Genomic DNA, 26,245 nt, shown 5'->3' on the forward strand with positions numbered 1-26,245 from the left:
AATCCAATTTATCAGTTCTTTCTTTCATGAATTGTGCTTTTGGTGTCATATAAAAACCTTTGCTGAACCTAAGTTCACAAAGATTATATATTGTTTTTTCTAGAAGTTTTATAATTTTAGGTCTTACATATGATCCATTTTGAGTTAATTTTGAACACAGAATAACGGTTAATTTTTTTACATATGGGTAGATACCCAGTAGTTCCAAAACCATTTGTTGAAAAGACTGTCCTTCCTCTATTAAATTGTCTTTGCTCCTTTGTCAAAAATCAATTGACCATATTTGTGTTGGTTTATTTTTAGACTCTCTCTTTGTTCCATTGATTTATATTGTCTGTGCTTTGCCAATACTACATTGTCGTGAAGACTGTAGCATTATAGCAGATCTTGAAATCAGACAGTGGAGTTTTCTAAACTTTGTTCTTATTTTTCAAAATTGTTTTGGTTAAATTAGCTCCTTTGCCTTTCTATAGAAATTTTGGAGTGAACTTGTCAATATCTACAAAAAATCATGCTGAGGTTCTGACTGAGATTGAATTGAATCTGTAGATTAATTTGGGGAGAATTGACATCTTAAGAATATTGTGTTTTCCAATCTATGAACACAGTATCTCTCTCCATTTATTTAGGTCTTCTTTGATTTCTTTAGTCAGTGTTATAGTTTTTAATAGACAGATCTGTAGATATTTTGTTAGATTTATACCTAAATATTTCATGTTTTTGGTACAATTATAAATGACACTTTAAAATATTTCTTTATTTCCAATATTCTACTATTTAGAAATTTGCTAACCTCACTTATTACTTATAGAAATTTTTTGTGGAGTCTTTGGAATTTGCTACATAAAGAATCATGTCATCTGTGAATAAAGACAATTTAATGTTTTTCTTTCCAACATGCTTTTTATTTCTTTCATTATTGCACAGACTATACCATCCATTAGGAGGTTGATTAGGAATGAAAGTGGACAGTCTTGCCTTGTTCTCATCCAGTCTTTCATCATTATCTGTGTAGGTTTTTTCTACATTCCCTTTTCAGGTTAAAGAAATATTTTCCTATTCCCAGTTTGTTGAGAGTTTTTATCTTAAATGGATGTTGTCAAATGCTTTTTCTAGTCTACTAATGGGTGAACTAGACTTGAACATACCACCCTTCCCACCCCTACCCCCACCCCCACCTCCATCTGTTATGAATTATTCTTTTTATATATTGACAGATTCTGTTTGCTAATATCTTGTTGAGGATTTTTGTGTCTCTGTTCATGAGGAATATTGGCCTGTGGTTTTCCTTTCTTACCATGTCTTTGTATGGTTTTTGTTATCAGAATATTGTTGGCCCGTTAGGATTGGGAAGTATTCGCTCCTCTTCTATATTTTGGAAGAGACTGTGTAGAATCAAAAATATTTCTTCTTTAAATGTTTGCTAGAATTTATCATTTGGGCCTGGGTTTTCTATATTGGATGGTTTTTAGCTATAAATTCCATTTCTTTAATAGATAATGAGATATTCAAGTTCTCTATTCCTGTGCTTTGGAAGTTTGCATCTTTCAAGGAATTGATTCATTTCTTCTAAGGTGAAGACTTTATGGGCATAAAGTTGTTCATAGTACAGTCGGCCCTCATTTATCGTGGTTAATCAGTTCCAGACTTTACCGCAATAAATGAATTTTCGCAAAGTAGGGTTATTTATAAATCGAATATTTTTGCAGTTAGAGCATAGAAAACCTGTTTACGACCTTCTAAATAAGTTTTTAACATTATTAGTGCCCTCTAGACATGAAATAACACCCTTTATTCACCATTACACTCATATTACCCAATATATTAGACAAAATAATAGAAAATAAGACATATTAGACGTTACAGATATATTATTATTATTGTACATTTAATTACACATACACAATTCTCACACACAACCACTAACTTATGAAAATAGTGCAACTTGTTCGATGATGAAGCGATGAAGATGAAGAGCTGTACTGCACAGCAAAGAAGAGCAAGGTTTCTGCTCCTCTGAAGGCACCACCTCAGTAGGAGAGTCTTCAGGCGGTGCAGAATCTTCAGCGGGTGCGTCGTTTTCTCCTGCTGAAGGAGCACTAGGAGTAGGCAGTGGGTGTCTGGGTGCGCAACTGAAGAACATCATGATAGGCAGTTGCTGGTGCTGTCTTTCATATGTGTGAAGAGGCTTTTGTAGGGATCTATCGCTCCATCAAGTGCATTCCGGAACCGCAATGCACGCATCATTTGTGGGTCCCATTCGCCAGTCATGTCCTGTACTACCTTAATAGTTCTCATGACTTGCGAGAGATGCTCAAGTGTAAGGCCAACTTCCTCCTCCTGACCCCCAGGAACCTCTGGCTGCTCTTTGTCCTCCTCACTCGCAGACTTAGTCATCTCCACCAGATCCTTCTGGAACATGTTGTTCACGTAGTCCTCTGCTGCAGGCTGGTCAGCAGAGGCAGCTTCTCTGTGGAGAGTGACACTCTTCAGATGATACCTCTTCTGGAACTTCTCAAACCAACCCTTGCTCGCCATGAAATCCATGAACATTGCAGAAGAGGGTCCTGGTTGAGGTTCGTCCGCCGTAAAGCGCTGATAGAGCTGCCTCGCCTTCTCCCGGATGACCAGCGAATCCAACGGAATGTTTGTCTTGCGGCTGTTGCTGATCCAAATGGCTAGGGCAGACTCTCTTTTCACTATGAACTTATTACTTGTCACGATGCAGTTTGCTTCCTTGTTGAAAGAGACAGTAGCCGTTGCACGGATGTTCTTTTCATCTTTATGGATGGAGCAAATGGTAGACTCATTCAAGTCATAATGGTGGGCAACCTCCACGGTTTTCTTGCCAATTTTGATCATATCCAAGAGTTTCACCTTCTCCTGGATGGTAATCACCTTCCTCCGGCGCTTAGTTTTATCATCAGAAGGCTTGGAAGAAGCAGCATGTTTAGGAGCCATTGTGGGGCATAGGTAAAAGTTCTAAGAAATTGCAAACACTTACAAGAGCAAAGATGCTTCCGATGCGTAGCAATGTAGAAGCGTGTATGACAGAAACGAACTTGCATGAGGCTGAGTCTATCAGTGGCAAGGAGAGGAAGAGGATAGGATAGCCAATCAGTGAACAGCACGCTCTGATTGGCTTGATTTCACCACACCTGATTTTTGGAAAAAAGTTATTGCCCACACACAAGGAGTGGTTGAGGGGTTGCACCTGGGTTGCACCTGGCATTGAAGGATATGCAGGGATGCTCAAATATATAGACCTACAGTCCATACGTACAGTGATTTTAATTTTAATTGTAATACAGGGGTGTATAATTGACTCAGGGTGTGCGCTGTATCATTTTCACTGTCTCCATAAACTTTTTAATGAATGTATTTGAGAAAACTGAGATAGAGTGAAGACACAGAAGTTGAAGCGCGAAATGGCAGGAACGCCTGTAATCTTTTATCCTCTTAATGTTTGTAGTAATCTCATCTCTTTCATTCTTAATAGTGATGATTTGTCTTCTCTCTCTTTTTTTTTATCCTCACCCGAGGACATTTTTCCATTTTTTGTTCAGGTAGAGTGGGAGGGAGAGAGAGGAACAGAGAGAGAGAGAAACATCGATGTGAAAGGAACACATCGAGTGGCTGCCACCCGCACAACCGACCAGGGCCGGGGACAAACTGCAACCGAGGTACATGCCCTCAGCGGGAACCGAACCCGGGTCTCTCAGGACCGCAGGCCGGCACTCTAACCGCTGAACCAAACCGGCCAGGGCTGTCTTCTCTCTTTTAACTTGATCATTTTGGCTAGAGGTTTGTCAGTTTTATTATTTTTTTCAAAAACCTTCCTTTGATTTCATTGATTTTTTTTTCTGTTGATTTTTCTCCTTTTCGTTTTTTTGATTTCTACTCTTATCTTTATTATTCCTTTTGCTTGTTTTAGGCTTTACTTGCTTTTTTGTTCTTTTCTTTTTTAAATTTTAATTTAATTTAGGTTTTTTTCTATTGCCATTTATCCCCCTCCTCTTCCACCTATGTGTTCTTCTTTTTTGAATTTCTTTAGGTAGAAGCCTATTAATTTGAGATCTTCTTTTGTAGTATAATCAGTTGTCTAATTCCCCTTTGTGCACTGTTTTAATTGCATCCCAGGAATATTGATATGTTATGTTTTTATCTTTATACAGTTGAAAATATTTTCTAATTTCCTTTCCAAATTATTCTTTGACCTATGTGTTATTTAGAAGTGTATTCTTAATTTCCAATTCTTTCCCCAGATTCTTTTTGTTGCTGATTTCTAGTTAAATTTCATTATGGTCGAAGAACATAATTAGTATGATTTGAATACTTACAAATTTGTAAATGTTTTTTTAACAGACCAGAATATGGTTTATCTTGCTGAATGTTTCATGCATATTTGAAAAGAGTACATATTCTGTTTTTCTTTTGTGGAGTGGTCTATAAATGTTAATTAGGTAAAGTTGTTTGATAATATTGGTCTTCTATATCCTTGCTGATTTTCTACTTGTTCTTTGATTACTGAGATAGAAGTATTGAAGTCTCCAAGTACAATTGTGAATTTGTCTATTTTTCCTTTTAGTTCTATTAGTTTTTGCTTTACTCATATTGAAGTTCTTTGATTAGGTACCAACACATTTAGGATTGCTATGTCTTACTGATGAATTAACCTTTTTCATCATTATGTAATGTCCCTCTTTATTCCTGGTAATATTCCTTGTTTTCAAGTCTACTTTATATGCTATTAATATAGCCACTCCAGCTTTCTTTTGATCAGCGTTTACATGGTATATCTCCTTTCATTCTTTCACTGTTAATCTGTCTATGTCATTCATTATATTTAAAGTGGATTTTGCCCGGCCGGTGTGGCTCAGTGGTTGAGCATCGACCCATGCACCAAGAGGTTGCTAGTTCGATTCCTGGTCAGGGCACATGTCAAATCCCCAGTGGGGGGCATATAGGAGGTGGCCAATCGATGTTCTCGCTTATTGATGTTTCTATGTCTTTCCCTCTCCCTTCCTCTCTCTAAAATTCATAAGGAAAAAAAAAGTGCATTTCTTGCCCAGCCAGTGTGACTCAGTAGACTAAGCATCCTCCCATGGACTAAGAGGTCCCTGTTTGATTTCTGGTCAGGGCACATGCCCAGGTTGCGGGCTCAGTCCCCAGTAGGGGGCATGCAGGAGGCAGCTGATTCATGTTTCTCTCTCATATCGATGTTCTGTCTCTCTCTCCCTTCTTCTCTCTCTAAAAAAATCAATAAAAACATTTTTTAAAAAGTAGATTTCTTATAAATAGCATACAGTTGGATTATGTTTTTAAATTTTAATTTGACAGTCTGTCTTCCAATTGGTGTGTTTATTTATTTTTATTAAATTTTTTATTGATTGACTTTAGAGAGGGGGAATGGAGGAGGGGGAGAGAGAGAAAGCTTTGTTGTTCCACTTTGTTATGCATTCGTTTGTTGATTCTTGTATGTGCCCTGACAGGGTTGAACCTGCAGCCAAGGCACACTGAGATGGTGCTCTAACCAACTGAGCTACCCAGCCAGGGCCTAATTGGTATGTTTAGACCAGAGGTTGGCAAACTTTTTTGGTAAAGAGTCATATAGTAAATATTTTAGACTTTGTGAGTCATTTATCTCTATTGGTACTATTCAACTCTGCCCTTGGAGCTAAGTTCACTGATTCTTTCCTCTATCATCTCCATTCTGCTGTTGAGCCTATCCAGTGAACTCACTGTTTCAGATATTATAGTTTTCAATTCTAAAATTTCTACATTCCTTTTTATAGTTTCTATTTCTCTACTGAGGACATCCATTCATTCAAAGTGTGTTTACCTCAGAGAGCATAGTTTTAGCTACTTTAAAGTCTTTTGAGTTTTCTAGTATCTGAATTCTATTGGGGTTGGATTGGTTATTTTTCCCTTAGTCATTGGTCATATTTTCCTTTTTCTTTGTATATCAAGTAATTTTGGGTTGTATCTTGGACATTTTGAATATTATAATTTGAGATTCTGGGTCCTCTGGAGAATGTTTATTTTATTTTAGCAGGCAGTTAACCTGGTTGGGTTCAGACTGCCAATTCTGTGTTCCCTTTTTGGGTGATGGTTCCAATTTTAGTTCAGTTTTCAAAGCCTTTGCAATGCTGCTTTGGATCTGTCATCTCTGCAGAGTTCAGGGGTGACTTTTGGACTTGGATCATTTGTACACAGGATTAGGGGGAACCCCTGCCCCAGCTCTTTCCAGTATTTTCCCATATTCTCTGGTTCCCAGGGACCCACACTCGGTCCTCTGGCCAGAAAGAAGTCTGTGTAGGATTTTTAACTGCCCTTGCTGTCACTGCATAGTCCCATGTGACTCGAGCTGCCCTCAACACAAAGTGACAGGAGAAAAGGACAGAATAACTGAATTTTCCTCCATACTTTTCAGACCTCTGAGGCCATTTTCCCAGTTACTCTGGCCAGAGAGAGGTTTTAACCACCTGCATTACTGCCAGCAGTTCTGAAACTGAGGTTACCTTCAGGTCAGGGCTGGGAAAGAAAAAAGACGGGCAAAAGGAAAAAAGGGAAAGGGATTTTTCTTCCCACCAGTACCTCTCAGCAGCACCTTTTCTGGTCCTTTGGCCAGAAGAACAGGGTTTCTTTTGAAGGCTTTGCTGCCCTCTCTCTTCTTGATATTGTTTGCTTTTTGTAGTCTTCAGGTAGTTAGATGTTTTTTTAACAGTTTTTGTCTTAGTCAGTACATAATTGAGGCTATAGCGGATTTACTCCATTTGGGCCAGCACCAGAAATCCCATCATTCTTTATAAAAAGTAAATAGTAATACTCCACTCTAAAAAATTTTTGAGGTAGCTCAACCATGATATTAGCTTATTTAAACTAAGCTGTCTCAAAAATTTTCACATCTCTCTTCATACTGATGAGTTAGTTTAGTCACAATCATTTTAGTTTCTGCTACTTTATCTTTATTTTCCCCCCACCTTTTCCCTCTCTTCTTCATTTGTAGATAAAACTAATTTTTCTCTAAGCTTCAAGAAAAGAGTTTGTTTACATGTTACAGCAGCCTATAGTTTAGTTCTTCTGTGGACCTTGCAATTATGATAATTAACAGATCTTTTTTCAGAGCTCAGTATACCATGTTAATTAACTAAGTGCTCTGACACTTTAGTAAACACTGTTAAATACTGATTAATGTAAAAAGGAATCTCTCACATGTTCTTCTATAATTATAGCTCTAAAATCACTGGAATTAGGTGATTATGAGCATTCATTCGAGAAAACTTTTTTTTTTTTTAGAAACAAGTGTTATGAACATAGTTTGAGTACTTCAGTGCTTATTTACTGTGGAGCTAAAATCTGAAACCACCATAATTCTTTGGAACATGTTTGGGAAAGCAGGCAATTTGGGTCAGACACTTAAATATAAATGTTATGTATACATTAATAGATAATCATCAAAACTATTGTCATCAGTAATGGTTCGGTATAGATTTCCCACTAACATCTCCAAGAATGCCACATATCAGAGTCTTTACCATCTTATGGCTTTTTTTCTGTCATTTTGCTCTACACTTAAAAGGATTGGGTTACATCTGCAATTATATTTAATTAACTCTTACCATTCATTAAAGAAAATGAAGGTCTTTAAAACTCTTATTATACTCTACTTCAGCGATTTTCTTTTTTTTCCAATCCTAATCCGAGGAGGATACGTTTTCATTGATTTGGGGTGGGAGGGAGAAAGAAACATCGATGTGAGAAACATTGATCAGTGCCTCCTGTACATGCCTCGACCAGGGATTGAACCCTCAACCAGACTGGGAATCAAACCTGCAACCTTTTGGTGAACAGAATGATGCTCCAACCAACTGAGCCATCTGGCCAGGGCTAATCCAGTGATTTTCAACCTTTTTCATCTCATGGCACACATAAACTAATTATTAAAATTCTGTGGCACACCAAAAAATATTTTACATTGCCCATCTGACAAAAAGATATGAATAATTTTGATTCATTCACACAAGGACGGCTATTGTTGTGTTGGCTGTTGTCATTTTTTAACTTGATAATCTAAAGGAAAAGAGGTCAGTGCCCCTGACTAAATAGTCAGGTATTGATATTTTAAAAATTCTTGTGGCGCAGTGGTTGAAAATTGCTGCTCTCCTCTTAGGATTCTGAAACATGGATGATCGTGAGCTAGTAAGATCTATCTCCTCAACCTTTCATTTTGTCTGCTAAAATTCTAGTGTCTTCTGTTCCCTTGCCCACTTGTCTTCCTTTCCCCCAACGTTATGTTATTGCTCCGGATTGTATTGGACCAGATATTTAGGTGAAATACTTCATATAAAATGTGTACAAATGATTCTCCCAAATGAATTTCATTTAATATATAACTGTTCCTGAACATTTAGTGAGCTCTTACCACATACATACCACACTGATGGGGTCGATGGTGGCAATGGTTGCAGCACAGTATGAATGTACATAATGCTGGAGAACTGTACACTTAAAAATGGTTAAAATGCTAAATTTGTCATGTGTATTTACCACATTAAAGGAAGGTTTTAACGAAAGAATTGTGAAAACATCAAAAATATCTTTCAGGAGTTAGAAAAATATATAGTTTTTTTTTTTTTAATTATCTTCAAATGACATGTCCTTGTGACCTTCAAAAATGACTTTTAAAGAATTAAGGCAATGCCCTGGCCGGTTTGGCTCAGCTGTGAGAGCTTCGGCCTGCGGTCCAGAGAGACCCGGGTTCGGTTTCCACTAAGGGCATGTACCTCGGTTGCAGTTTGTCCCCGGCTCTGGTTGGGTCGTGCAGATGGCAACCACTCGATGTGTCCCTTTCACATCGATGTTTCTTTCTCTCTCTCTCTGCCTCTCACTCTATCTGAACAACAACAACAAAAAGGAAAAATGTCCTCGGGTGAGGATAAAATAAAAGAATTAAAGCAGTGTCTAAAATATTACAGTGGGCTTTTTCAATTTATTTAATTAAAGGTAAAAATGCTTAATCTAATTATAAATGATAAATGTCTATTATGTTAGCCTCTATTCATGAAACACAGCAGAGATACGATCTTGAAGCATTTATGTTTTGAGTGTCAAATATGGGAATATAAACTAGTAGTATTACTTGGCCAGGTGTTATTTTCTATAATTCAGAATCTCCCAACAATCATGGTAATTCTAGAACTGAATTTAAAGGTTATGCCTCTATTTTTTTTTAAATGTTTTTATTGATTTTAGAGAGAGAAGAAGTGAGAGAGAAAAAACATCCATGTTAGAGAGAAACTTCATTTGGCTGCCTCCTGCATGCCCCCTACTGGGGATTGAGCCAGAAACCTAAGCATGTGCCCTGACCAGCAATCCAACCCTTGACCTTTTGGTGCATGGGAGGAAGCTCAACCTTCTGAGCCACAATGGCCAGGGCAGGATGTACCCATTTTAAACTGCTCTCCCCTTTTGTTTCTAGTTAGTGACTGCCCCCTGATATTTTTTAAAGCTAAAAGTTTTATATTTGATTTGCTTTTTTTTTTTTTTTTTGCAATTTTTATATCAACCTAGGTATAAAACTGGATGAATTTTATTGTAATTATTTTTGTTATTGCTCTTCATTTACCTGTTTTCATCAAAATAAAACTTACTGTGATTTCTGATGTGATTGGCATGAATTTCTCAGTCAAAAAGGAGGATTTGGGGATCATATCCCTTGGGATTATGATTGCTTTCTTGCTTGGTGATTTGCTTCCATTTCCTAGGTTTTGAGATAATAGGCAGTTAAAAGGTCTGCATGCCAAAAGCAGAAGACACTGGGGAAGTTTTTCATCATGAACTTTAAGTTGAAGGAGTTTATGATTGGCTGGATTCACTATAGGAAATGGATGGTTTTGCAGTAAAGTAAGTAGAGCTTGAAATACAAAACAATGGAAGCTTCTACATGAAAATGTTTTACGAGGAAACCATTTTTTCTCTTTATGGTTCATTCTGCTATAGGAAAACACCACCAAGGGATTGAAACGCAGAATGTGATTGCATCAGATAAAGCAGAAATTCCAGTTGCCCATGAACACGAGCATAGCCATGACCACACACGGCTGCATGCCTACATTGGTGTTTCCCTCGTACTGGGCTTTGTTTTCATGTTGCTGGTGGACCAGATTGGCAGCTCCCATGTGCATTCTACTGATGGTAAGTGATTCCGAGGCTTTCTGGGCAGTGCAATAAATTTGCGGTTTAGAAAATCACAAATGATTGAATAATTTAATGTGTCACTGGCTTGATTTAGTGCTAAAACTTGTCTTCTTCAGGTTCCCATGAACATTTTACTCAGTTTGCGGAGCTAGTGAGTTGTGACATGACACCAGAGAGTGTTTATTAAGTACTACTCTGGTTATTGTTATTTTTTAAAACGTTTTTATTGATTTTTAGAGTGAGAGGATGGGAGAGAGAGAAATATTGATCGGTTGCCTCCTGCATGCCCCCTACTGGGGATCAAGTCTGCAACCCAAGCATGTGCCCTGAGAGCCACTCTGGCCAGGCTACCCTGGTTATCTTAAAGCTGTCAAGCTTAGTTAAGAGTCTGGGGCAGAAGTTCTTAACCCCTTTTTGTGCCGTGGAGCTCTTAGGTAATCTAAAGCCTATGGACCTTTTTTGGAATAATGCTTTTAAATATGCAACATAAGGTTACAGAGAAAACCAGTTATATTGAAAACTTTCAAACAGTTTTGTGATCTGGTAATGTATATCTTTATTAATGCATTAAATTATGAGATAATACATTTAATCAGAAGCAAGGTTAAGTTTTATATGTTAGGATATCTGTATGACAGCTACTACTGTTTCTTAGCTTGACTAAGAACATTAAATTGTGAGATGGGCTTTACCAAGGCAACATGAGTGTCAATTTGAACATCCAGTTCATTTGGATGTTTGTTTTCATGGTTACTAGTGTAGAAAATCCTGATTCACAAAAATATTTTCCTTCAGATATATGTATACTTTGTATACTTTGATTGACACTTTTAGGGTGGCATTCCAAACCCATTGACATTTGTAGCTTGCTTATCAAGGAACAATAAGCTTCTTTATTTTTTTTATTTTTTTTTTAATCCTCACCCGAGGACATTTTTCCATTTTTTGTTCAGGTAGAGTGGGGGGGGGGGGGAGAGAGGAACAGAGAGAGAGAGAGAAACATCGATGTGAAAGGGACACATCAAGTGGCTGCCACCCGCACAACCGACCAGGGTCGGGGACAAACTGCAACCGAGGTATGTGCCCTTAGCGGGAACCAAACCCGGGTCTCTCAGGACCGCAGGCCGATGCTCTAACCGCTGAGCCAAACCGGCCAGGGCACAATAAGCTTCTTTAAAGGACAACTAGAATTCTCTAAGACATTTGCCCACTCTCAGCCTGCCGGGGTCGGGGTCGGGTCGTTGCAACGCAATGAACTACAAGAAGAGGGGGCTTGGAGTGAGGGGGAGCATTGCAAGGGAGCAAATGCTTTTGATCTCTGGATGCAGCACAATTTATTTGCAAAGTGGTTCCCTAGGTTACATGGTGTTTTAGGTAATTAAGTCTTTGAGATCAAGTCTCTGGTGACCTTTCAGCCAAGCTCAGCATTCTTCCTGTTCCAGTTGCCCCTGCTGTTTTCAGGGGAGATACATAACAAACACGTTCATGCTTGGGCCATAAACCCATTGGCACTTTCAGGGTGGCCTTCCAACCCATCATGTATACTTTGATTGACACTTTTAGGGTGGCATTCCAAACCCATAATGCATACCTTATCTATTCTCATGCTTACTTTGGTCCTTGGCTGGCCAGGCCGCAAGAATGCATACCTCAGGGTTACATTTTGTTCATCCACCAAACCCCCAGCCCTACAGACTTTTTAAATTTAACCCCAGTTATAATAACTTTTCTGTTTTAAGATCACTGAATTCATCTTTGGTGAGGTCAACATCTTTGATCTGTGATATAACATTTAAGCCATCATAATAGAAATAAATTTGAAAGAGTTATACTAGACATAGGGGTTTACAAATATCTCTTTTCAAATGCACTGACAGAATTTTGCAGATGGGAGCTAGTGGAAAGCAGCATAAATATCTTGGTTCGCAGTGGGCAGTGATCCCATGACTTACCGTTTGGCGGCTGAATGACTGTTAGGTGCAGAGATGCCTGATAGTTCCCAGCTCTATCACATGAGCATCAACAGACTAATGAAGCAGTGTGGTGGCAGTTCTATAAGCCCTTAATTTAAAGTAGTGATGAGTGAAAGCAATAATATCAAGATATCTATAACAACTGTAAAGTAATATGAAGTTATCTGGGTTCTGGCAATAAAGTATAGGTAGTACAAATATTATTTATGGTTTTTTGTTTACATTCATAGTGAAAAGAAATGCTAATTTTTAGTTAAAGGTTAGTAAAAATAAAAATGCATTTCTTCCCAAGGTACAGTTACCCCTGCCTTCTACCTGTATTCTCTTCTGTGGACCCCAGGTTAAGAATCCTTGGCCTAAAAAGAACTATAGAAAATCAGGCAAACAGATAGTTCATAAAAAGATATAAAAATGGCCTTTAAGCATATGAAGAGATATTCACTTTCACTTAAAATAAGAAGAATGCAAATCAAAACTCTGCTGAGATGCTACTTCTCACCTGTCAGGCAAAAATTCAAAAGCTTGACAGTACTTTATTAGCAAAGCTATGGTGAAACAGAGGCTCTCAAAGGTTGCGATGGGAATGCAAAATGGCATAGTCCCTGTGAGGGGGAATTTGGCAACGTCTAACAAAACTACATATGTCTTTACCCCCAAATCCCACTTTAGGAATTTATTCCAATAATATGGCTCCAATATGAAAATACTTATGCACAGGTTATTCACTGCAGCACTATTTGTCATTGTAAAAGCATGTGATGTCTAGTCATGGAGAGTGGTTGATTGAAGTGTGTACATACAATGGAATTCTGTGTATCTATGTAACTATGAAAAGGAATAAGGAATCATCTCTGTGAACTGATAGGGAGAGATTTCTAGGAGATATTGTTAAGTGAATAAAAAACATGTAAATTTGCTTCTACTATATGCTATATTTTGTGTAAGAAAGAAGGAAAAATAAGAATATATATGTTCATTAAAAAAAGAAACATAAGGAACAGCTAGAAAACATAGCTGGTTACCTGAAAGGAGTTAGGGGGGCATCATAGGACAAAGGGTTTTAGGAGGGTATAACACTTCCCGGACATGCCTTTTTTATATAGTTTTGACTTTTGAAAACATGTTAATATTCTCCATATTCAAAAATAAAATCATATATTTGTGCTTATATACATTTTATATATGTTTATGTATACATGTATATATCTCCAAGCTCTGTCTGCCTGGAGGGCCTAGAAGGAAAGACCCCCACTAGCAATGAGCATATTAGGAAATGGCTAATTTCAGGACAGGGGCAAGTAGATACAAAATGACCTTGGAACATCTAGGGCTCAAAAAAAGCAGGAAGAAGTTGGAAACATATCACAGGATGTATGAACCAGCTTGAAGGGACTCCCACTGGCCAGATATAAGACAATTAGAACACCAAAATAATTAAGAATAGTAATAAAGTCTGGCTGGTGTGGCTCAGTGGTTGAGCGTCGACCCATGCACCAGAAGGTCGCCAGTACGATTCCCGGTCAGGACACATGCTCAGGTTATAGGCCCCATCCCCAGTGTGGGGCATGCAGGAGGCAGATAATTAATGTTCTTTCTCATCAGTGTTTCTATCTCTCTCTCCTTCTCACTTCCTTTCTCTCTAAAATCAGTAAAGGAAAAAAAAAAGAATAGTAATAAAGTGTAAAGCATTGAAAACATGGGAATGGATGAGCCCATCTAAGGGTAGGGGTAGGTAAGTAGGAGATGGCAGGGAGGGAGGGAGCAAGAAAATAAAAGAAGGGTGGGTACTTGCTCACAGTAGAATGCTGAATGCCATCTGGTAAATGTGGAAAGAATGTTGGAGTTGGAAAATCATAATATTTTCAAAGTTCATAGTAAAAATGGGCTCAGGCAAGTATCATCAATGACTGTTAAATCTAGGGGATACATTTTTTCTTTTCTTTTTTTCTTCCTTTATTGGTTTTAGAGAGAGGAAGGGAGAGGGGGAGAGAGAAATAGAAACATCAATGAGAGAGACCATTGATTGGCCACGTCCTGCAGGCTCCCCACTGGGGATCGTGCCCACAACCTGGGCATGTGTCCTGACTGGGAATCAAACTGGGAACCTCTTGGTGCGTGGGTTGACACTCAACCACTGAGCCACACCGTCTGGACTAGGGGATAAATTTGGATTTTCTTATTAGGTGCAAGGGAAAAAGAAGTAACTAAATGAAGAAATTAGACATATATGATCAAAATTAATGGCATTGGTGTTCTACTCTTGGTGTGGGCAAGTAAGTTCCTGTCAGACCACCCTCCCTACAGAGAACTCTAAACTCTGGGCAAAATGTAAAAAGCAACTATCTAAAGACACAGGAGAATGACCTAAAGCAGGTGAATTCTGGAGGGGAGTCAACATTTGAACCCCTCCAGGGTGAGCTCCTGATTTTACTGCTTTTAGCAGTCAGCAGCTAGGAAGTAGCTGGATCAAGTGAAGAGCTTCCTCCTCTCCACCTTTCAACACAGGGGAATCTTCTAGTGTGTGAAGCAGAAGAAAAAAGACAATAGTGAGAAAAATAATCTACTTTAAGAGCTTTCAAAGGATTCTTCTACCTCCAGGTCAGTGGTCTAACAGTTTTTGTTTCACATTGCTTAATGGCTGCCTTGCTTATTTTTACCTCAGATCCAGAAACAACAAGGCCTAGCAATTCCAAAATCACCACCACGCTGGGTCTGGTCGTCCATGCTGCAGGTAGGGAACCCTTTCTTTTCTGTTGCACAGTGGGAGACGCAGTGTTTACATCAAAGGGACCATCTACATGAACCACTCTTGGGCTGGCCTTCAGGGAAAGGGTTGCTTAATGAAGTCCTCCATCACAAGCACAAGCCTGGTGTACTCAGTGTCAGGTCTACAAGTTAAGAATGATTTTTATATATATTTTTTTTCTTTACTGATTTTTAGAGGGAGAGGGAGAGAGAGATAGAAACATCAATGAGAGAGAACATCGATTGGCCGCCTCCTGCATGCCCTCCACTGGGGATTGGGCCCACAACCTGGGCATGTATCCTGACCAGGAATCGAACTGGCGACCTCTTGGTGCATGGGTAGATGCTCATCTACTGAGCCACACCACCCGGACTGGTTTTTACATCTTCTATTGGTTAAAAAAAGGATTATTTCATGGTACATGGAAATTACATAAAATTTGAATTCCAGTAGCCATACATAAAATTTTATTGGAATAAAGCCATGCCCACTTGTTTACATATTATTGTGGCTGCTTTCGTACACTAATGGCAGAGTTGGGCAGTGGCAAGAGACCAAATGGCCCACAAAGCCTAAAATATATCCTATCTGGCCTTTACGAAAAGTTTACTGACCTCTGCCCAAGAATCTCATCTTGAAAAGAGCCATGCTGCGCTGCTGCCTACTATATACCCAAAGTGTCAGTTTAGGCAGAGGGGGGCTGTAGAGTCAAAGTCTCAGCATTGCTGACTGGACATGCCTTAGAATCATAACCCAAAACTGATTCCATAGTAGGAGTCTATCAGTGACAAAGAACGAGAGGTGGCACACTATTATCTGTTTTTTTTGTATTTTTTTCCTTATCCTTACCCGAGGACATTTTTCATTTATCTTCAGAGTGGGAGGGAGAGAGGGAGGAAGAGAGAGAGAAACATCGACGTAAGAGAGACACATCGAGTGGTTGCCACCCACATAACCCCAACCGGGGCCGGAATAAACTGCAACTGAGGTATGTGCCCTTAGTGGGAACCGAACCCGGGACTCTCTGGTCCGCGGGCTGACACTCCAACCGCTGAGCCAAACTGGCCAGGGCCATGCTATTATCTGGACCTTTCTAGTATCACATGCTTTTCTAACAAAATTCATCCATTTAGCCAATGTTTACACAGTATGTATATATCTACTGTGATTTCTGTTATTACAATTTGATTATCATTGGATTTTTAAAAACTGATTGAGAGAAAGAGAAAGGAAGGAAAAGAGGGACAAACAATGCTTTATTTCACTCATTTATGCTTCCATTGGTTGATTGTTGTATGTGCTCTGACCAGGGATTGAACCCACCACCTTGGTGTATTGGGATGATGCTCTAACCAAATGAGCTACCTGGCCAGGGCTCATCAGTGAGCGGGGGGGGGGACAGAGAGAGAAACATTGACATGAAAGAGACACATTGATTGGCTGCCACCCACATGACCCCAACCAGGGCCTGGGACAAACTGCAACCGAGGCACGTGCCCCTAGTGGGAACCGAACCCGGGATTCTCTGGTCCACAAGACTATGCGCCAACTACTCAGCCAGACTGGCCAGGGCTCGTCAGTGTATTTTTTGATTCTAGTAATATCAACAGTAATAGATGATATATTACATATTCTGGGCCATTAGCTCTTTACATACATTATCTCACTTAACCCTCATGAAAACCCTAAGAATGTATGGTTAATTGAACCCATTTTAGGGATGAGAAGGCTAAGGTTCAGAAAGGTTAAGTAACCTTCCCAGAGTCAAATCCAGCTCTCCTTGACTCTATAGCCTGCACAGTCAACTACTACACTGATAGTTGTTGTTATTTATAGTATTTTATGTTTTGCTTTTTTCAAATTTAGCTGATGGTGTTGCATTGGGTGCAGCAGCTTCTACTTCACAGACTAGTGTCCAGTTAATTGTGTTTGTGGCAATAATGCTACATAAGGTAAGCAAAATTTGGGTATTTAATATTGAATATATTCAGAATTAAAATTTCTCTTTTATCATAATGTTTTTTCAGAATGGGAAGTTTTTTAAAGTTATTTTCATGTTGCTATTTATTTTAGAGAGTTAAATAAGTCTGTTGAGGCTGGGGTTTTTTTTTTGCAATCATTTTCTTAAACTTTTACTTGAAAGTGTTTTATTTTGTATGGTCATACACAAACTGTGAAATTCTCCATAGATTTCTACATTTTATAGTAATTTTGGTTTATAAATATTTTTATTTTTTTTCCTTTATTGATTTTTAGAGAGAGAGGAAAAGAGAAGGAGAGAGAGATAGAAACATCAATGAGAGAGAACATTGATTGGCTGCCTCCTGCACGCCCCGCTCTGGGGATTTGGCCCACAACCTGGGCATGTGCCCTGACCGAGAATCAAACCGGCAACCTCTTGGTACATGGGTCATCGCTCAACCACTGAGCCATACCGGCCGGACTATAAATATTTTTTCTTATACTTTCTTCTTGACTATTTCTCTTTCTACACACACACTAATGGGATATTTTTTTAGCTCTGAACATTAATTCTTAAAAGGCAGAGTCGGTCTTGGTACTGTGTGTGTGTGTGTGTGTGTGTGTGTGTGTGCGCGCGCGCTTGCATGCGCACACACAAATGCAGTCAAATGACATACTTCTTAATTTAGAATCAGTCCACACTTCTGCTTCTGGGGTAATAAAGGATCGTTTTTGTTTTCCAGGCACCAGCTGCTTTTGGGCTGGTTTCGTTCTTAATGCATGCTGGCCTAGAGAGGAATCGCATCAGGAAGCACTTACTGGTCTTTGCACTGGCAGCACCAGTTATGTCCATGGTGACATTCTTAGGACTAAGTAAGGTAAGTCTAACTCATTCCTAGCTTATCTAGACAGGTGTCTGATTATTTGTGATCTAGAACTTATAGTCTCTTACGCTTACTTTTTTTCCCCCTTTATTGATTTTTAAAGAGAGGGGAAAGGAGAGGGGGAGAGAGAGAGAAACATCGATGAGAGAGAACATTGATCGGCCACCTCATGCATATCCCCCACTGAGGCTCAGACCCACAACCTGGGCATGTGCCCTGACCAGGAATTGAACCAGCGACCTCTTGGTGCATGGATCTACGCTTAATCACTGACCGAGCAACACGGGCCAGGATTACATTGAATTTTTAAATTTTTTTTCTTTATTGATTTTAGTTGTTTTTTTTTTTTTATCCTCACCCGAGGACATTTTTCCATTTTTTGTTCAGGTAGAGTGGGAGGGAGAGAGAGGAACAGAGAGAGAGAGAGAAACATCGATGTGAAAGGAACACATCGAGTGGCTGCCACCCGCACAACTGACCAGGGCCGGGGACAAACTGCAACCAAGGTACGCGCCCTTAGCGGGAACCGAACCTGGGTCTCTCAGGACCGCAGGCCGATGCTCTAACCGCTGAGCCAAACCGGCCAGGGCTACATTGAATTTTTAATGAAATTATTTCATCAAACTAAAGATAAAATTAGGCTCTGTCCAGTGTGGCTCAGTTGGTTGGAGCATTATCCCATACACCAAAAGGTTGGGGGTTTGATTCCTGGCCAGAGCACATACTCAGGTGGTGGGTTCGATCCCCAGTTGGGGTGCATATGACAGGCAACCTATCAATGTTTCTCTCTCACATCAATGTTTCTCTCTCTCTCTCTCTCTTTCTCTCTCTCCCTTCCTCTCTCTAAAATAAATAAAATAAATAAATAAAGATAAAATCAGGAGTAAAAATCTGTACAAGGTAAATGTCTTAATTCCAAGTCAATGCTCTTCATAAATTGAGAGTATTTACTTAATGCAGTTAATTCAAAAACTTTTCCCCCAATAGCTCCAAAAATATTTGCACAAATATATGCTCTTTAAAATAATATAACTTAGCCCTGGCCAGTTTGGCTCAGTGGTTAGAGTGTCAGCCTGTGGTCCAGAGAGTCCCGGGTTCGGTTCCCGCTAAGGGCACCTACCTCGGTTGCAGGTTGTCCCTGGCCCTGGCTGGTTGTGCAGGTGGCAGCCACTCGATGTGTCCCTTTCAGGTTGATGTTTCTCTCTCTCTCTCTTCCTCTCTCTCCCTCCCACTCTATCTGAAAAGTGGAAAAATGTCCTCAGGTGAGGATAAAATAAATAAATAATATAACTTAAACCTGGCCAGACATGCTAATTTTATTTGATAGACACATAATAAGTCACAGTGCATATTAATATATAGTGGCACATGAAGTGTGAGTGACCAGAATGTAGCAGCTTTGAGAGGAGTAGGGGATGAACAGAGATGCCTACATTCAGCTGGGACTCAGATTCTTCTATCCCAGCTCTCATATCACTGAATATTAAATATCCAGTTCCTTGGGATCTAAAACAACAAAACAAACAAAACAAAAATAGACTCAGAAACAGAGCCCAAACTGATGTTTTCCACAGGGGAGGCAGGTGGGGGAATGGGTAAAAAAGGTGAGGGGGAATATAAGGTCAATAATAATGTGATAAGTTTGCATGGTGACATACTTAGTGAGGTGATCACATTGTAAGGTATATAAATGTTGAACCACTGTATTGTATACCTGACACTGATATAATATTGTACACCAACAATACCTAAATAGTAAATAAATAAATATCCAGTTCTTTATCTCTGTACTGAATGTAGCTTCAGACCTGAAGTGGCATGAGTCACATTTGTCAGCTCAGACCCTGTTGAAGATGGACCTTCCCATGCCTTATAGTCTGTCTACTAGGGCTGTAGTTCTTAGCAGCAACCTCCTCATTTTACTGAAATGTCAACAGACAGGCAATAGAAGGAAAATTTTAGGACCAAACTGACTCAGGGCTGGTTCACACCCCCATATTCTCTCTGAAGGTCATTGGTTCTTCTCAGTGTCATTCGATTCATATTTGATATAGGAAAACTTGTATTAAAAGGAGCTTTGAGAAATGGATGGTTCAAGCATGGTTAAGCTCCTGGTAGTCAAGAGTTTGTTGATCTGGATTGCCATCAAATGAGGTGCTATAAAATCTTTTTCTGTTCACCTAAAGGGCCTTATCTTTTTCCAGTCAATGAACAATATATAACTCCTTTTACTTTTTAAAAAATTTATTGAGCACCTATATTATATGTCAAGGTTTGTGTCAGATTCTGAACTTTTTAAAAAAAATCCTTACCCAAGAATATTTTTCCATTTATCTTCAGATAGAGTGTGAGGGAGGGAGAGAGAGAAACATCAATGTGAGAGAGACACATTGATTAGTTGCCTCCCACGTGATCCTGACCAGGGCTGGGGAGCGAACCGCAACTGCGGTGCATGCCCTTGACCAGGATCGAACCCATGACTCTGGTCCACAGGCCGATGCTCTAACTACTGAGCAAAACCGGCCCAGGCTGTAATTCCTCTTAAAGTAGTACCTATTTGTCACTTCATTGATCAGGGTAAATTTCTAGAACTTTTGACAGGAATGTAGGATGATTCTGGAGTCATGGATTTACATTATGGTATGATCTTTTCTCCAAATTGTAATTAATCGTGTGAGTTCATAGGTTTACTTTTTTTTTTTTTTTTTTTATCCTCACCCGAGGACATTTTTCCATTTTTTGTACAGATAGAGTGGGAGGGAGAGAGAGGAAGAGATAGAGAGAGAGAAACATCGATGTGAAAGGGACACATCGAGTGGCTGCCACCGCACGACCAACCAGGGTCGGGGACAAACTGCAACCGAAGTACGTGCCCTTAGCGGGAACTGAACCCGGGTCTCTCTGGACCGCAGGCCGACGCTCTAACCACTGAGCCAAACCGGCCAGGGCCATAGGTTTACTTTTTGTTTTGTTTTGTTTTTTTCCATTTTTTGTTCAGGTAGAGTGGGAGGGAGAGAGAGGAACAGAGAGAGAGAGAGAAAAACATCGACGTGAAGGGACACATCGAGTGGCTGCCGCCCGCACGACCGACCAGGGCCGGGGACAAACTGCAACCGAGGGACGTGCCCTTAGCGGGAACCGAACCCGGGTCTCTCTGGACCGCAGGCCGACGCTCTAACTGCTGAGCCTAACCGGCCAGGGCCGTAGGTTTACTTTTTAAATAGAAAAGCTGAAATTAATGTATGAGATGTTTCTAGGCTCTGTGAGGGCAGGTACACATTCTGATTTCCACTGTATCTCAAGGCCCTGGCCTGCAGCCTGGTACATGGGCAGTATTTGTTAACTGTTGGTAGCCTAAATGAATGAATGTATGAAATTCAATATCTGCGTGAATAGTGCTGTCGATTCTGTCTTATGAGTAATACAGGCCAAACCTGTTTGACCAGGCTTCAAGTTTACTTGAAAAAGCAGTTGTGTACATCACCAATAGTCTTAAATCCTTATTTGGAAGCTTCCCATAAATAACATAAAAATTGCTGTGATCTCAAGATGTCCCCAGTGGTCCGGATAGAACTTGTTGTGCATATTGAATGTTTTTTTATTGAGACTTCTTCCTGACCCTGAATGATACTTGACTTAATTTTACTTCTCTCTCTTTCTGAATTCACAGAGCAGTAAAGAAGCCCTTTCAGAGGTCAATGCCACTGGAGTGGCCATGCTTTTCTCTGCCGGGACATTTCTTTATGTTGCCACAGTACATGTCCTCCCTGAGGTGGGCGGAATGGGGCACAGTCACAAACCAGACCCCACTGGAGGGAGAGGCCTCAGCCGCCTGGAGGTGGCAGCCCTGGTTCTGGGTTGCGTCATCCCACTCATCCTGTCAGTAGGACACCAGCATTAAATGTTCAGGTTCCAGCTCAGTCCATGGCCGTTTGCCGTCCAGTGAGAACAGCCGGCACGACAGCTGCTCACTTTCTCAGTCTCTTGTCTCACCTTGCCCATCTCCACCTGTATTCCTAGAGTCCGGAGGGAGGTGAGATTAAAACCTGGGGAAATGGAAAGCTTTTAGAGTAGAAACAACACATTTCAATTGGATATAGACATTCCATTGTGTTGTCTTTTAAAGGGCCCTGGGCATTTTGAGTGTTGATGTTTTCTCTTAGCCCTATTCTCAGGGAAGATGGAATTCAATTTTAAGTAAAAGTGGAGAACTTCATACTCAGAATGAAATAGTAATTATGACAGTACAGTGTTCTGTAATTAAGCTAAATCTCTTAGTTTAGAGGCTCTGCCACTTTGTCCATTGATTTTTAACATGGTTCTCACCGTGTAGAACTGGTGCTTTAGCATCTGTGCCACATGCCATGATAGAAGGTCTTATGTCTGCTGTCTTAGATGCTAAAGATAACTGTACTTAATTTGGGGCTAGAGTCAGGAAGATGATGGCAAGACACACTGAAAGTTGATTTTATACTCGAACGATGTCCCCTGGTAAGGGTGCCTGGAGGACTTGAACACCTCCTTCTGCAAGGGCCTCTTTGCCGAGAGCCTGCCGTTCCACCAAATGGAGCAGCAGCGGTGGACTGGCTTCTGAAGAGGTGGCTAGTATTTAGTAGCATTTCTTTTCAAGTTCTCCTTTGCAGAACACCTGCTTCCAACACATTCTTATGAGGAGCCAAGTTCTAGTAGGTTCAGGCTTAGGCTTTCCTTCAAGAACAGTCAGATCCCAAAGTATCTTTGGAAATTAAGTGTTAAATTTTAAGTGAATTTGGATAGTTGCTGACATCTTTGTAATAACCTTTTTAAAAGTAAGATTACCAAAACCTATGTTGTCCTTTTTCTTTTTTCTTTTTAAGTATTTATCTTAGCAGACCAGCAGTCCTTCTGGCAAAATACTTGGTGTCTCTTGTGGGATGCTCGGTCAGTGTCACCTAAGCACCTGTAGCAGTGAAGAAAGTCAAGATGCATCACAAATGGGAAACGTTTGCCTGTTCATTTAAAGCTTATTTAAATCATGTCTTTTGTCTCTTCCATCTTTTCTATGCTTTTCTCCTAACTCTTCCCTCCAGTCCCTCCTCTACAATTTGCTGCTTACTGATGGTGGCGATGTTAATATTTGTGTGAGTTGAGTTCGCACTAGGACAACCACTTCTCGAGCTGTGATGATGAAGATAATATTGTCTCTGTTCCTTATTCCCTTCAATGAAGTTCCTTTGTGTCAAATGCAGCTTTGTTAAGCCCTTAAAATATCACTTCCTCATAGGTGACATGATACAATCACAAATATTCTGATAACTTAAACGAGATAGTAAAAGTGTTTAACAAACTAGGATGGTTTTTTTTTTCATATTTGCCAATATCCCTGTAAACCTTATGTTATCAAATAAGTGTATAATAGTGTATTATTTATTTTGATTTTCTGTACTATTTCAAAACATTACATAAAGAGGGAACCAGACTATTTTCTTCAGGGCAGTGGATTTAGGAGTTTGTAAAATGTTTTATACGATGCATATGCCAGCATGCCTATGATTTCTTTATTTCCTTCCTAGATTTGTCACTGGGTCAGCAGCTGTGGAAATAGAACTCGAGAGCCCTCTGCTGGCTGTAGACCAAAGTAGCATAAATAGGATTAGATTTTGTGTATTGGCTGGCAACCATTGCTTATTAAAACCAACAGAAGATACAGTATGGAAAGTTTAAGTGACTTTCCTGAAAACAACACTGACTTATGAGAGTCATGGGGTTCCACCTGGTCCTTCAAAATGACATGGTTGCCTTGATTCTCCCTGGATATTTACTTTGTTACATGAACAGCATATTTTAGTTTCTGGTTTAGATAGTAGCACTTTCTATCATATTATGTGCAATGATGAGAAATTTGTTCTGCTGGCCAAAGCATCTTTCAGCAGTGCCTTGCCATCATGCTTAAAAGTTTGGCTAGTGTATCGTGCTGGTTAAGCCTTGAACTCTGGCAAGGATTGAACCATCTGCCTTCCTCTCTGGACCTCACATTAACAGGCAGACCTTTCAAGGCCTATCAGCTTTCCGAAGCTGTGGGCTTCCCCAGATTTTAAAGCTGCTGCCTCAGGAACTACTCATTTCCCTCCTGGTCAGCAAACAGAAATAGCCATACTAACCTAATAGGGCTCAAATGCATCTTCAGGCAGCAGGGAACCGAGCAGCGTGGCAGAGGCCTCCTTTCCCTGGTGACGGGACTTGCTCTTGGTGGGCAGTGTCCCAGGAGAGGCCACATCGATGATCACTTATTGACACATTTCAGTTCCGTTTCTGTCTTGTTTAAGACTGCCTCCTTAGATGTGGATGCCTTAATGCTCTCACACATTTGAAAACAATTGCGATACTTAAATGGCTGCCATGATTACAGGTGGAATTACTGGCTACCAAAGATGCAGTTGATGATGAAAAGCATAGTCCTTCCTTCCTCATAACCAAAGTTAATCTTAATTGCAATTTGACTCTCTTTCCGTAGTAGGGATAGACTTTCTTCAAATTCCACATACCCTCTTAAATGGCAAATTAAGTTGAAAAATACTACTGATCCATTCCCCTCACTTGTTCTCCAGTGAATTGCTTATTAGATCCTATTTCTCCAAAGCAGCAATGTTCCAGGTCTGGTGGCTTTCCTGTGCATGCTGTTGCCAGATTTCTTTTCTTTAGGCAAAGGTTCTGCACTGGAGTGTAGATTTAGAAATGGTACCATCTACATAGGCTGTGTTCTCTCTTTCCACCCCACCCCAAATCACCTTTATGTTTCCCTATTCAAATCAGCTGAGTTAGCCCTGTTCCTATATTTTGAATCATCTTTAGAAAAAAGAGAGATGGCCATTTTGAATGGTCAGTTCTTTGCAGAAAGGAGAAAGTGTAATTGTGTTTTTTTGTTGGCCTACTACTAAGTGTCACTGCCTGGTTTCTCTTTTTCAAGGAACAGAACTAGGAGAACACACCAGCATTGAGTGTACTAAGCCCCGTAGACACATGGTAGCTAGGTACTGAACACGGGAACTGTATGTCAACAGCACAAGCCCCTAAAGAATGTTTTTGTGGGGCCCTGGGAACCGTTGGGAGACTGAGATTAATGACCAGATTCATCCAAAACTGCCACAATGCCAGGTGAGCAGCCTCTGTGGGTGTTCTACAGGGGAATTACTGTTCAATACAGAATGGTTCTCATCACCCAGAGAGTACTGTTGGAGATGCTATGACATTAAAACCAGTGATGTGGCCCCTTTGTACCCGAGACATCTAGATTCACCTCAGGAAACCTGAGGGAAGTGTGTGACTTGTAGGAAAGGACAAGACAACCATTAGGAATATGCTCAGATGTGCTCAGCCTAACATAAGGAGATTGGCTTTGACCTTTTTTTCTAATAGCATCTTCTAGCAAGTTGGGAGTGTCCTGAGATAACACTGCAGTTCCCCTGGTTCAGTAGCCTGAACAATGATTTTAAATGTCCCATTTTCTGGGTCCTTTGTAAACATGAAATCATTCCATGGATGGCTGCCTTATAATTTTGTCTCTTTCCACTTTAATTGTGAATGGTTAAAAAATTTTTTTTGCTGTTTTCTGATATTAAATTTTTATTAGTGCATACCTTATGTGAGTAGCTCATTAATTATCCTCTCAGCAGTTTATTTTTTCTGTTTTATGACCAGACTTGACCCACATTTGAACAGCAGAGAAGGTAATGAAAAGCTTTGAAGAGCAGAGGAATGATGTACCGCTGTGTGCACATCTTTAGAGAAGGAGGGGAGGAAGGAAGGAGGGGACATTAAGGATTCCGTACACCATGTACCCCAAAAGATACCAGTTCATTGATGGTTTTTCTTTTGCTTTGCTGTTGTTAGCAAATATTATTTATGAAGTTAGCTATCTACTCCCAGAAAGGAGCAGCAGACAACAGATCCCAGTCACGGGATTCATTTCAAAGGGCAGAGTTGCTATATACTCATATGAGTATATTGAAGCTGTGGACAATCGACTCTGGGAACAGAGATTTTTATAAAAGTGCAATTTGTAAATTTGATGTTTTCTTTCTTTTTTTTTTTTATCCTCACCCGAGGATATTTTTCCATTTTTTGTACAGATAGAGTGGGAGGGAGAGAGAGAGAGAAACATCGACGTGAAGGGACACATCGAGTGGCTGCCACCTGCACGACCAACCAGGGCCGGGGACAAACTGCAACCAAGGTACATGCCCTTAGCAGGAACCGAACCCGGGTCTCTCCGGACCGCAGGCCGACGCTCTAACCGCTGAGCCAAACCGGCCAGGGCTGATGTTTTCTTTCTCTGTGAACTTTAGTATTGGAGCTCATTTTTGCTTTTTTATTTATTTATTTATTTTTTTATCCTCACTCAAGGACATTTTTGCATTCATCTTCAGAGTGGGACAGAGAGAGAGAAGAAGAGAGAGAAAGAAACATTGAAGTGAGAGAGACACATCAAGTGGCTGCCACCC

General features: G+C 40.0%; 1 protein-coding gene across 5 annotated transcripts in view; it reads left to right on the plus strand.

Moving 5' to 3' along the window:
- Positions 1-25,371, plus strand: part of SLC39A9 (solute carrier family 39 member 9) — a 57,806-nt gene extending 32,435 nt beyond the window's left edge. The window contains exons 1-7 of one of the 5 annotated variants that reach the window (XM_036269783.1): positions 5,517-5,564; positions 9,768-9,906; positions 10,003-10,197; positions 14,836-14,904; positions 16,786-16,871; positions 17,625-17,759; positions 21,436-25,371. In XM_036269783.1, the coding sequence (XP_036125676.1) occupies positions 10,149-10,197; positions 14,836-14,904; positions 16,786-16,871; positions 17,625-17,759; positions 21,436-21,666 (570 nt within the window). In that variant the 5' untranslated portion in view covers positions 5,517-5,564; positions 9,768-9,906; positions 10,003-10,148 and the 3' untranslated portion in view covers positions 21,667-25,371. Of the gene's footprint in view, positions 1-5,516; positions 5,565-9,767; positions 9,907-10,002; positions 10,198-14,835; positions 14,905-16,785; positions 16,872-17,624; positions 17,760-21,435 lie in introns of those variants that run through there. The other 4 variants (XR_004960418.1, XR_004960419.1, XM_036269774.1 and 1 more) reach the window with 4 other exon arrangements.
- Positions 25,372-26,245: the final 874 nt, after the last annotated feature.

The sequence above is a fragment of the Molossus molossus genome, unplaced genomic scaffold (assembly GCF_014108415.1).
Source record: "Molossus molossus isolate mMolMol1 unplaced genomic scaffold, mMolMol1.p scaffold_m16_p_1, whole genome shotgun sequence".
Taxonomy (NCBI): Eukaryota; Metazoa; Chordata; class Mammalia; order Chiroptera; family Molossidae; genus Molossus; species Molossus molossus.